The following is a 12,425-nucleotide window of genomic DNA, read 5'->3' as shown; positions in this document are numbered from 1 at the left end:
GTAGCGCGAAAAGGCGACGGCATAAAGCATAAAGTATTTTTCTCTTTGTTGCTTTTGGTTTGGGCCTTTTGGTTTGGGCCTATGCCCAAATCTAATATTTAGGGCCCTAGAATATATTTATAATTATGAGTTTTTAGAAATGTAAAAAAATAGTGAAAAAAGTTATTGAAATATAAATGTCATTTTTATATATTAATTCTATAATAAAATATGAGTAAAATAAGGTTGGTTGAATGTAAAGCTTATTAGTACTATTTATTGAAAGAGTGAACCGAGACAATGAACATCCTTGTCTATCATTGATTTAGTTCGAATTCCATTATATCTTTTCCAAGAGTTTGTGTAGTTACATGAGTCATACTCATCAAAGTCGAGGACCGACTAGGAAATCCGAAACCTATGAATCTATTTTATTCATTCGTAACTTAAGAAATAAGATAATAGTTTACCTTCCAAAATCATTATATACAAACAATATTTCATTACTTATTTTCGATGTCATTAGCTAGCCAACATCTTCCCATTATCGTATCAGATATTTTTCCTTTTAAATGATTTTATTTTAAAACTATATGTGTCAATAATTATATACTAGTACTTAGATGAAAAATATAAGAACCCATCAAATTGTTTGATCAAAATCTGGCTGTCCCATAAATTTTAACATTAAAATATTAAATCACTAAATTTAAATCATAAAAATTAACTTACATTTGACATTGACTCTTAATTAGACATAATATACGTCGATATAGGACTAATATAATACTATCAATCTAAGATGCGTAATATTTTTTTTAGTGTGTCATCATTCTAAAAATATCACTTAGATTAATATAGGAGTCTATATACATAGAATTTTCTCGACACCAATACATAATAGTTTTGAATATATTTCTTTATTTAGTTATAATTGTTTGGGAGCATGCAGAAAGTAAATAGTAGAGGAATGGAAAAAAAAAAAGGAGTAATGCACAAAAAAAATCCAAAAACAAACTGTAATAAATTTAACTAAGTAGCACGAAAATTTGGAGTCGAAAAATAAAATGAATGATAAAAAGCAAGAAATTGAAAAGAAAGTGATAAATGATCAGAAGCAGGCGAGTTGAGCAAAGAAGCGTGGTATCAACCATGCGGCCATGTGTTTGTAGCTTTGCTGAGTCATGTGGACGCCGTCCCAACTCAGATGTCGATCAGCATCTTCACACACGCTGACATTGGCTCCTCCACACATTCTTTCCAGATCAAAGTTGTATTTCCCGCCTATTCCGCAGCAAGCCTTCTCGACCTCATATCCTCTCTCTTTTCCCTTTCGGAGGAGATCTTGGTAAGCATTGTAATAGTCGCCGTAGACTATGACAATATTGGGATTCTCTTGTTTGAGCTTGAGGATGGCTTCTTGCAGAAGCTTGTTGTGGTACTCTGCAAATTCATTCAGCTCCGTCACGCAATTTTGTTCGTTAAGGGGTGCGCCTTGGAATGCTGATTTGTATATCGGAAGGCAACCGATTGGAAAGTTACCAGGAACAACCAATCTTACTGCCCCCATCTCTATGGCTCTCTGCAAAAGTATTCATAATCATAACTTTCAGTGAATCATCTAGCAAACTTACCATCATAATGTAGAGGAATGCAAAATTTTGGATACGAATTAATTCGGAATTGTAAAGGTAGAAAATTGATAGATTAGGAAAAGGACAAGTTTCTCTAATTGATGCATAGAAATATAGAAATATCAATATGTCAACTCACCTTAGTTCCATTAATCACAGCTTCAACCACTTGAGGAACCATGCTTTTCAATTCCTCCATTTGTTTCCTTTGAAAGATTGCGTAGTTGTAATCATTCCCACCAGTTTCTCCCACCATGAACAGAGCACTTCGGAGTTTCTTGAAACGATCTATATAATACTCCATATTAATTATTCTACTACATATATATAGAGTAGATAGTAAAACAAAGGATATATATTGTTTACCTATCTCATCAAGGCTGGTGGAATTGAAGTAGGATTCCATCCAATCCAATTGAACGCCAAGTGAACTATTTGTCACCGGATTCGTTACGTTATGAGCAGCCAACGCCTCAGACGACAATGCAGTTGAACCAGCCACGGCAAAGTTGACTCCTTTCTCGAACCAAGTCCCCATGTGTTTGTACGGTGGGAGCAAAGGAAGCCCAACAGCCATTGCTGTTCATCATATATTAACAATTGTGATTGTAATTATATTAAAAGCAACTATAATAATTAACCAAAACAAATTAATACGAATTTTACCAATATAATCAATCATTAAAAGGCCATTGGAGCATCGCCCTGTAGCTTCCTCAAAGAAGGTTTGGCCGTACGGCAATCGCGCGAAATTTGTGGAGGCCCCGACCGGGTACTCTCTAATCAAATTTCCTGCATCGCTCATCGAGTCTCCAAGTTGATATATTTGATTAAAGTGACAGTATCCCAAAACGTTGCGATAAGCACCAGCAGAAAAAACCAAACAGAAAACAACTAAAACACCGAATATAACTTTAAATGCCATCGACAAAAACCTAAAGTGGATTATCACAAGAAAAAGACAAACACTAATGTATATAAGAGGCTTATCGAATTCCAAGTTATGACAAGAAAGAGGCAAATACCAGTATTTATAAGAGGCTTATCGAATTCGAAGTCTGATAGGATTAGCAATGATACATGGAGTAGTTAGATTTTTTAAATGATATTTTAGTATTTAATTTTATATTGAATATAATAGTGTATATTAGTATTAATTTTATGCGTATTACAAGGGATCGAGAAATATTACAGACTAAGTTTAAATTAATTTTTCGGTGGTTTATGAGTATCAATTAAGTGATATGTCAATTCGATTAGGGATCAAAACCTTTTCCTAACAAATCAACTAGTACTACATTTCACTATAAACCAATAAATATAATTACTATACTATGTAAATGTAATGAATGTACACTTTTGAAGATATCACACTACAACAACAAATCTTCAACAGCTTCACCTAGTTACCTTGCAAACACCTATGGTTCAAAAGCCGGGACCTGATCCACGGGAGCACGAAAGGCTCGATACACGGTCCTATCGACAATGCTCCTATACGGATCATGCTCCCTCTTCTTGAGCAGGTACGACATGCTCGTCTCAACATCAGACTTGATCTCCAAGTAGAGCTCTCGCGCCTTTTCTCTGTCCTTGAGCATCTCCTTCTTTCCCTTGGTCGGGATCGGCTTCCCGAATAGGTAGTACAACCGCCCGGGAATCTTTGGCAAGAGCCCCGGGATATACAGCTCTTGATTTGCGACCTCACCACTCATCCCGGCCCTACAGCAACCGCGATATCAGCTATCAGCTTCGACATGTTACAACAGCAAGGTGAGGCCTGCATACCTGACGTTAAATTGCTGAGACTTCTCGTTGTTGCTTCGCATTTGGTCACTCAGATACGGGATCTTCATCAAGTCATCATAGTCGAGAACTAACTGCCGATAAGAAAAAGACTAAAGTTCAAATTTGGTCGTACACATTAAGTTTGTTAGCTTTTGGTCCCAAACATTATATCTTGGTCCATATTTAACGGCCAAGCGCGTTTTAAAGTCCAAAATTGAGCAAATGTACGAGATCAATTTTAAACGTTAGTCTAAGGAAAAATGCAAGGCTAGTGATACTCATCATTGATAGGCAAAATATGTTAGCTGATAACATCACAAAAAGTACCTCAGCTAGGTCGTCCTCTCCGATAACTCCAAATGGCACGATTGTGGCTTCGAATCGTGCAGCCATCCTCACAAACTCCGGCTGGTCCGGCCAGAACAGTTTATACTCTTCACCCTGATCATCAAAGTTCCACATTGCAAGCATAATTAAAACGCTGATATCTTGATATTGTTACAAACATGTTTATGAAGAAAAACGAAATAACACAACGCATACGATACGAACCTTCCTGTGGAGAGCCTCTCGAGCGCCACCGGGATACAGCAGTACGTGAGATTTCGTCTTGAACAGCTTGAAAAGATTGCTTGCGCTGACAGGTAGCGCGCCATATAACCGGATGGTGTCATGAAACGAAAACTCCTTGCTCTCGCTTTCAACGAGATCCGAGAACAAAGATGGATGTGCTATGCCACGAACCAAGATCTTCTTCTCTCGCAGAAACTGTTCGACTAATGGTGAGAGTTCTAAACCCATAAGCATGTGATAACCAACTAACAAGACTGGACCTTCCTCGGGAACTCCGGCTAGGCCTCTCACTATCTTCCCGTCTTCCGTAGTAGACAAGAACACAGGACTAGCGAAATTCCGAAGGAATCTGTTCAAATATAGACGAATGTTTCACTATTTACTCTGAAAAACACAAGGATAAAGAATTGTGTTGGTATATTACCCGTTTCCCTCGATTGCTTGCTTGAACTCGGATTTACTAGGCGGTACGAAATCCATCACATAATCATGGTTTCTGGACCTACGGTACGTGCTAGTACCTTTAATGATAGTCAATAGATTAACACCATCCTCCTGCAAAAACACAAGAAATAGTGTTTCAAAACACTTGAATCATTAATCTTATGCCAACGGTTTCTCAGCCGTTTAGTCAAGAAACGTAATCTCCTCACCTACCAATAATATGGTGTGCCCGTTGTCTTTGAAGTATCGTACGTTGCAATTTTTCAGTGACTTTAAGAGCCTCCAAGCTTCGTCTTTACTGGGAAGCATGGCATCCTTGCCACTGAGATGTATGGCCCGTCATTAATTCAAAGACTCGGAAACAAAAATGTGCACAACATCAAAGAAGATTGGTTGTCTGTTGTATCGAGTAACAGAGAGAGATAGAGAACAAACCTAGCAAGAACAAGTACTTCAGCTTTAACGGCATGAAGACGAGAATTCGCATAAGCAGCACCGGTTTTCAACTGCTTCAGTTTCCAATGCAGGGCTTCTTTTGGTATGATATCAGCCAAGCCCTATTAATGTTTCATTATTAAGTTTTGAAAAACAAAGTGCAGATGAGATCGAGCAAGAGCAACGATGTCCTTACAGAAAGACGAGGCAGCATAGCAGTGAGGTTGTTGGCTAACTGTTCGAAATATTGGGCTGGAGGGCGTGCTGTATCAATATTCACCGTAGCCATCTTCAGCGGATCACCTGGTTTTGAGAAGGGAGACAGTTTACAACTCGGAAAGCTTTGTTTCCAGAAAATTTTCGACTACTCGTTTCCAGTAGAGTAATTACCCATAACAAAGCTTAGGAGATAAGGAATTGCGTTATGGAGTTCGTTAGGCAATGCTTCCAGCAACGGTAGAAAAGGCTGCAGCTGTGACCTGGCAAATGATGTTGCTGAAAAATAAATAATCAGTTAAGCTTCCCTATCGAACGATGCATCTGAAAAAGGTTCGAATATGTGGTTCTGAAACAGACCTGGATTAGCTAGTATCACGACAAGGTCGATGTCAGGATTTCTTGCTGCAACTGCGAGAGCCAAGCATCCACCGAAGGAATCTCCCACCAGATAGATGGGCTTATTAGGAGACGAAGAGTGTTCGTCTCTCAAAGATCGTTCAACCCATACTACCAACTCTATAGATTTATGAATAAAAGAGTGTTACTCAAATGGAACCATCATTGAAGACATTTTGATAAACGTGGATACCTTCAAATGGGGTTCGATCTTGCACCGGGATATGCATACACCGTACATCAAAGACCCTAAAACCGAAGAAAAGAACCACTGTAATGAACTCATGTGGCAAATTAAAGGAAGCAAGATACACACTGCTACCACTTATGCTTTCATTCTTAAAGCATTCCATATTCTAATCATGATAAGCTCTCTTGCTTGAAACAGATATATAGATACTAAAACAAAGAACACACAATTCTTCAACGCAAAGGATCATGAAAACCGAACATCATTTGGATACGGAATTAAATTTCAATTCCAAATCCTCCTAATTCTATAATTTGAATTTTCATAACCAATGTATATGATTGAGAAATTCCAAATAGTTGTAGAATTGAGCACCTCGCAAACACACACGCAACTGCACGTGCGTGCACGCACATACACTGCAGACATAACAACATGCTGCATGCAATACACACATTGTCAACACCTACACTTGCACAACTATAACTTCAAATTCAATCCCTGCATAGTTCTGATTCCAACACAATTTCAATTCCAATTTCATGGTATCAAATGAATCATTAATAAAATACTAACTTTCCAAGAGATTTGTGGTGGAGAATAAGCCCAAGTCCAAGACCATCCATTCCTGTAGCAACAGAGGAGCTTCAAAAACACAACTTTTTTAAGCCCAAACAGCAATCAACCTATCCCCACATGCCCAAATCCTCATAGTAAAAAAAAAGAGCCACTTTCTCCAACCCCATGAAATTCAGAAATCAAACAAACACCATTTACCAGGCAAGAAAAACAGGACAGGAGAGCCTCCCAAGTGGGGCCCACAGGAGATTGGTGTGAACCACCGCACCGGCCCACCGTCCGGCTTGATGACATCCCCTGCATACTCAAGATAATCCTGCACGGTCTCACTCCCATATCCATCATCCCACAAAGGTTCCAACTTTACCTCCTCCCTCTCCTCCTTCTCTCTCCTCTTTCCCTCACCAACAGGGCCATCACTGCCCACAGCAACCCTCTCCCTCACAGCTCCATTCACTGCACCATTGCCAATCTTCACAGAATCATCCACAGATAATGCAGCTGTGGAAGAAGAATCCTTACTAGATAAACACCTAACCGAGTGTCTAAAATGAGCCCTTCTCTCTAAATTCGAAGCAAAACTTGGTGGTGAAAGAGAAAAGCTTTTCACTGTTGTTGAAGCCATGGAATTGGAGAGTGTAAAAATGGGATCTTTACATAGATATATATACTAAATTCTAGAAAAACTTTTCACTGTTGAAGCCATGGAATTGGAGAGTATAAAAAAGGGATCTTTATACAGATAGACATACTAAATTCTAGAATAATACAAAAAAAGTGAGGAGATGCAAGAAAATGAATAGAGACCACTCAAAATGTTAGTTTCGTGTCACTATAAACAACAGAGAAATCAACACTGGAGTGAGATATGCCCAATCACTACTACTTCTTCCATGGAAGACAAAACACAAACATCTTGGAAAGTTGAAATAGTTTGTGCAAGAAATGGAAAAAGGCACCGTTTTTATTATCTTGAGGGGCCTTTTTGTGACGATGCAGCGAACTCCACGTTGTTATTCCATTTTGGATGATGGAGATAAGTGGATTTCATGATAATTAATGCAGATATTGTAGGAAAATGGACACTCATTTTAATTTATTATTACATGACATATTTGTCGGAGTTTTGGATCTACCTCACATTTAATTTGTGACATTTTTTCTTATTTTGGTATGAATTTTACGTAATTTATAAAAAAATTGGAATTTGATTAAATTCAAAACTGTTTACATTCTTGATTATGGTTCATTAATATATAACCGAAAAGATATAAAAATATTGAGCCAAATTATGGCTTGCGACATAGAAATATTTTAATAATTATTTATAAAAATAATGATAATAAATCAAATGTTCTTACATACTTATAGCTAATATCATCTCCAATAATCCCCCAACAGAAATTAAATTATAAATAGTACAATATTTTCCCTTATTCTGACACTCATTTTATCCACCAAAATTATTTAGGGGCAATAATTAAACTATTATTTTATTATTCTATTCGTTCGCCAATAATTTAAAATCTAAAAGTACTACTCCCTCCGTCCCGGATTATGAGTCACTTATTGTTATGGCTTGGATTCTAAGAAAGAGTTAAAGTGTGTGATAAATGAATTGAGATGGTGGAATGTATAATAAATGAAGTGAGATGGTTGAAGGTGAGTCCCTTTTGACTTTTTTATTTTTGTTTTGGTTTATTTTAATGTAGATAATGACATTTTGATGTAATTTTGATGAACAATGAAGGAAAATTATATGACCAAATATGAAAATTCTAAATGTGATTCCTAAACTGGGACGGACTTTTATTCCAAAAAGTGACTCTTAATCTAGGACGTAGGGAGTATTATTTTACAAAATTTAAGTTGTACCCCCTCCGTCTACGAATAAGAGTCCCGTTTTTCCATTTTATTCCGTCCATGAATAAAAGTCTCGGTTCATAATTACCATTAATGGTAAAGAGACCCCACATTCCACTAACTCATTCCACTCACGTATCATTTAAAACTAATATATACAAGTGAAACCTCTATTCCACTAACTTTCTTCCACCCACTTTTCTTAACATTTTTTAAAATCCGCGCCATTTGAAAATGAGACTCTTAATCGTGGACGGAGGAAGTAATAGTAAAATTATTATTGTAGGCCCACATAAGACAGCCCAATTAGGAGAATCTACCACTTTCGTTTGGGCACTCTCACAAGGTCTTTATATTTCAGCCCAATTGAACAACACCAAGCCATAGAGGTTTTTTATTCTATTTTTAGTTTTCTGAAAAATACTTATTTTCAGCATTCACACCTAACAAAGGTCGATTCCATTTATTTTCATTTCTTTTCCTAAGTCTTGAATTTAATCAAATTCTGATTGAAAGCGAAATACCCCGAATAAGGCATAAAGTTTTGAGTGCGATTTTCAACGAGGTGACAGCACATATTATTTCATTTTACGGGTAAACATAATAATCATATCACGCAATGTATTTTATGCATATCACAACTTTCCAAATGTTTTATTAATAATTGCGGAAATTGAATTATTGATGTAGAAATTCTTATTATTATCATATCTTAGAGGAAACAGATTTTGCCTTCATTAATTTGGTTAAATCTCCTGTAATCTTATTCGACTTTTGGATTTAATTTTTGACCAAAATTAAAGTCAAATATTATTAATGCATATGTTAAATCACCTTTTAAATAATCATAATTTATTACAAGTAGATTGCGCCAGCGTAAAGTCAGCGCTAATATCCATCTGTCTTAAAAAAATTTATCTATCGACAAATACACAAATCTTTAATATTTTCTGAATTTTTATATCGAGCTTTTTAAAAATTTAAACATATAAATTATCAAATTCTCTGATTTTTTATCGAAAATAATTTAATTCCAAAATGAAGCTGGAATGCTTTAATAGAAAAAATGTATTTTAACTGTAAATACATAAATTTTAATTTTTTTTATTTTTCGATTTAGATACATGAATTGTTAACCTTTTTTTGATTTAGAAAAAATCTGTCATTAATATTTAAACCGACCACGTCTCTAATAAAGAATGTACTTTATTTAAAATTGAGATATTAGAATTGTGATGGAAAGATTCTTTATTGTGAATGGAAACTTGTGTTTAATTTGCACACACAATTTTTTGTGAGATACGTACATATTTTATCTCAAATTTGGATATTGGCATAAATGAAGTATTCATAAATATATAAATCAAACATGTACTTCAATGATTTTTCTCAATTTCTTTTATTTTACCAATTTTCTATTATAGTTCATGTTATATATTATCAAAATTATTTTTTTACTTAGGTCAAAAAACCAAAAAGTTGGGGGAAAATAAATAAAAAATGTAAAATTAGAGTATCTTTTTTTTATGGAGAATAATATTTCCGAATATTTCGTGTAAAATAGAAAAGCTTTTCAATAAAGCATAGACGAAACTTCATCTTCCACTGACAAAAACTCACCAACAACAAAAACAAAACCTTAAAAACACACACTCAATCAAAAATTCCAAAACTAATCTCCGGAAGCACTGAAAGCAACTCTTCTCTCTCTCTCTCTACCAATTCTTGAATTCTCCCGAAGCTACTCCACCCTTTTCTCAACAGGGACAGATAAATCAAGAAGCCCCATATTTAAATTTCAATCGAAGAAGTTAGATGAGCGCAGGAGCGATGGTGGGGAATGGAGATTTGGAGAGGGGCACATCGGCAAAGGGGAGAAACCAGAGATTCTCAGGTGATGTGGATTATTCGGAGAGGCAATGGACTTCTTGGCTGGTGCCCATGATTGTGGTGGCCAATGTTGCCATGTTTGCTGTGATCATGTTTGTCAACAACTGTCCCAAGAATCATGATGGCGTTGGTAGCTGCGTTGCTAAGTTTCTTGGCCGCCTCTCTTTTCAGCCTCTTAGGGAGAACCCCCTCTTCGGCCCCTCTTCCTCTACGTAAGCTTCTTCTTCTCTCTCTCTCTCTCACACACACACATTGGTTGGTGTAAAGTTTCAATCTTGAATATTTGGTATGGTGATTGGTGTAAAGTTTCAATCTTGAATGTGTGGGGATGGTGATTGGTGTAAAGTTTCAATCTTGAATATTTTGGGATGATGATTGGTGTAAAGTTTAAATCTTTAGTGTTTGGGGATGGTGATTGGTGTAAAGTTTCAATCTTGAGTGTTTGGGAATGGTGATTGGTGTAAAGTTTCAATCTTGGATGTTTGGGTATGGTGATTGTGTTAAGAAAATAGACACAAGTAATCACGAACATAAGCGAAATAAACACATGACTTGATAGGCGAAGGCGATGTCAAGCCAGAGATTTCACTGTATATTTTCGGATGCAATTTACAATGCGAGAACAGTTATATATAGTCAAAAGGACCGAACCCAAAAGTGTCGTTGTAGCTCTGGACTGATTCACTTCCTTTTAGGCTCCATATTCCAACAGATTGGTGTAAAGTTTCAATCTTGAATGTTTGGGACTGACTCACCCATGATTTGTAGCAATGACTCCTTAAATCCTTATGTTTTTTGATTAGGTAGTTTATTTTGAGGGGTTCTGACAATTAGTTTGTGTGTGAACTGTGAAGTTTTGTTGTTCTCTACAAATATATTTGGTTGCTCTCTTCTGATCCGAGACTTCATTTAGTTTCCATTCTTGATTGAATCGTTGTCAGTTTTAGCAATGAAAAGTTTTATTTTGTTGTATCATTGGCATCAATTCTAGTTGTAGACACGTTGAGACGTAGAAATTTATTTTGGTAAAGGCTATATATGAGTTTGGAATTCTGAGACAATAATCTCCCAATATTTCGCTGTGATAATATGAGCTTTTGCAAAATGTGGTTAGTTTGTTTGGATGTCGTTATGCAGTCTCAGTTTCCACTGCATTCCTTTGTGCCTTCGTGATATTAGAATTTCAATCGTTCTACTTTAAACGAGACTCATCCGATCTGCTGTTTCAGACTGGATAAACTGGGAGCTCTCGAATGGAACAAGATCGTGCATCAGAACCAAGCATGGAGGCTCGTATCTTGCATCTGGCTGCACGCTGGTCTAATTCATTTACTCGCGAACATGTTGAGCTTGGTCTTCATTGGAATCCGCCTCGAGCAGCAGTTTGGATTTGGTAAGCATCTTGACTAACAACCTTTGGACTCGGACATTGGTTGCGTCTCTTAGCTCCTCGTGTCCATATCGTTCGTTCTGCTTAACAAGCTCTTCTTTTTCCACGCAGTCCGAGTAGGCTTGATTTACCTAATATCAGGAATCGGGGGCAGCATTCTGTCTTCGCTCTTTATACAGAACAGCATATCAGTTGGAGCTTCGGGTGCTCTCTTTGGACTTCTCGGAGCAATGCTGTCGGAGTTGCTCACCAACTGGACTATTTACGCGAACAAGGTAAGCCTCTTCGCATAGGAAAACTTATCCTCGGGTTTAATTTAACCAGACTTATCAATCTTCTTCTTACAGGGGGCAGCTCTGTTTACTCTCGTGATCATCATTGCAATCAATCTTGCTGTCGGGATTCTCCCACACGTAGACAACTTTGCTCACATCGGAGGGTTCTTGACCGGGTTACTCTTGGGATTCATATTTCTGGTCCGACCCCAGTTTGGTTGGAAGGAAGGCCGTCATCTCCCAGGTCGCTTGCGCCTCAAGTCCAAGTACACGGCGTGTCAATATGTCATGTGGATCGTTGCCACCATTCTCTTTATTGTCGGGTAAGGCTTTCCTCTGCCTCCAAACGTTATCTTACAGATGTTGTATATACATGGTTTGTTGAACTCATGCATCCCGTATTCTCCCGAATGGCTGCAGATTCAGCGTAGGACTTTTGATGCTGTTTAGAGGAGAGAAGGGGAATGATAAATGCAGCTGGTGCCATTACCTGAGCTGCGTGCCTACCTCGAGATGGAGCTGCAACTACTGATGTTTTCCGGGTGGTTCCGCCTCTGCGTTTTTCGCGGTGCAGTATTGTGTTTGCATACTATACTTGCTGTCATGTGTATATAGTTAGTTTCTCATTTTCTCTACCAATTCATAGTTTGTATTTGGCATTTGGAACTGCTACTATTCTTTTGTTTTATTACTGATAGATTGTATTCTTGTTCTTGGCTTGAAATTTGAATTGATTTATTTGTCCCCTTAGAATTAGTTGTTGTACAATA

At 37.1% G+C, this 12,425-nt stretch overlaps 3 protein-coding genes across 3 annotated transcripts; 1 reads left to right on the top strand and 2 right to left on the bottom strand.

Annotated features, from left to right (window-relative positions):
• Positions 1-981: 981 nt before the first annotated feature.
• LOC125191787 (acetylajmalan esterase 1-like) lies at positions 982-2,807 on the bottom strand. Its single transcript, XM_048089204.2, has 4 exons — positions 2,280-2,807; positions 1,980-2,192; positions 1,753-1,901; positions 982-1,561 (listed from the first exon to the last, which is right to left on the bottom strand). Exons 1-4 carry the CDS (start codon positions 2,536-2,538, stop codon positions 1,091-1,093), a joined length of 1,092 nt encoding a protein of 363 aa, XP_047945161.2. The 5' UTR covers positions 2,539-2,807; the 3' UTR covers positions 982-1,090.
• Positions 2,808-2,912: 105 nt separating this feature from the next.
• Positions 2,913-7,233, bottom strand: LOC125191786 (phytyl ester synthase 1, chloroplastic). The gene is made up of 13 exons (XM_089057264.1): positions 6,436-7,233; positions 6,235-6,286; positions 5,662-5,717; positions 5,430-5,588; positions 5,244-5,348; positions 5,050-5,156; positions 4,854-4,975; positions 4,632-4,740; positions 4,399-4,529; positions 3,954-4,323; positions 3,729-3,842; positions 3,402-3,493; positions 2,913-3,335 (listed from the first exon to the last, which is right to left on the bottom strand). Exons 1-13 carry the CDS (start codon positions 6,860-6,862, stop codon positions 3,035-3,037), a joined length of 2,145 nt encoding a protein of 714 aa, XP_088913390.1. The 5' UTR covers positions 6,863-7,233; the 3' UTR covers positions 2,913-3,034.
• A 2,488-nt stretch (positions 7,234-9,721) lies between these two features.
• LOC125196481 (RHOMBOID-like protein 2) lies at positions 9,722-12,408 on the top strand. Its single transcript, XM_048095011.2, has 5 exons — positions 9,722-10,202; positions 11,220-11,383; positions 11,492-11,655; positions 11,728-11,978; positions 12,076-12,408. Exons 1-5 carry the CDS (start codon positions 9,916-9,918, stop codon positions 12,185-12,187), a joined length of 978 nt encoding a protein of 325 aa, XP_047950968.1. The 5' UTR covers positions 9,722-9,915; the 3' UTR covers positions 12,188-12,408.
• The last annotated feature ends 17 nt before the right edge of the window (positions 12,409-12,425 follow it).

The sequence above is a fragment of the Salvia hispanica genome, chromosome 4 (assembly GCF_029641045.1).
Source record: "Salvia hispanica isolate PSC_SH4W2 chromosome 4, Shi_PSC_v1, whole genome shotgun sequence".
Classification (NCBI taxonomy): domain Eukaryota; kingdom Viridiplantae; phylum Streptophyta; class Magnoliopsida; order Lamiales; family Lamiaceae; genus Salvia; species Salvia hispanica.
Note: the sequence above shows the minus strand (reverse complement) of the source record. Positions and strands in the feature narration are given on the sequence as shown.

Bases quoted from the DNA above. Each gene is read 5' to 3' on its own strand.
- LOC125191786 (XM_089057264.1), bottom strand. From the start codon at position 6,862: ATGGCTTCAACAACAGTGAAAAGCTTTTCTCTTTCACCACCAAGTTTT. The intron at 5,718-6,234 runs GTTAGTATTTTA...CTTCGGTTTTAG, and splicing joins CACCACAAATCTCTTGGAAA to GGTCTTTGATGTACGGTGTA. The intron at 3,843-3,953 runs GTTCGTATCGTA...TTTGATGATCAG, and splicing joins GAGAGGCTCTCCACAGGAAG to GGTGAAGAGTATAAACTGTT.
- LOC125191787 (XM_048089204.2), bottom strand. From the start codon at position 2,538: ATGGCATTTAAAGTTATATTCGGTGTTTTAGTTGTTTTCTGTTTGGTT. The intron at 2,193-2,279 runs GTAAAATTCGTA...TATGATGAACAG, and splicing joins TTTAATGATTGATTATATTG to CAATGGCTGTTGGGCTTCCT. The intron at 1,562-1,752 runs GTGAGTTGACAT...ATACTTTTGCAG, and splicing joins CTGTGATTAATGGAACTAAG to AGAGCCATAGAGATGGGGGC.
- LOC125196481 (XM_048095011.2), top strand. From the start codon at position 9,916: ATGAGCGCAGGAGCGATGGTGGGGAATGGAGATTTGGAGAGGGGCACA. The intron at 10,203-11,219 runs GTAAGCTTCTTC...CTGCTGTTTCAG, and splicing joins TTCGGCCCCTCTTCCTCTAC to ACTGGATAAACTGGGAGCTC. The intron at 11,979-12,075 runs GTAAGGCTTTCC...GAATGGCTGCAG, and splicing joins ACCATTCTCTTTATTGTCGG to ATTCAGCGTAGGACTTTTGA.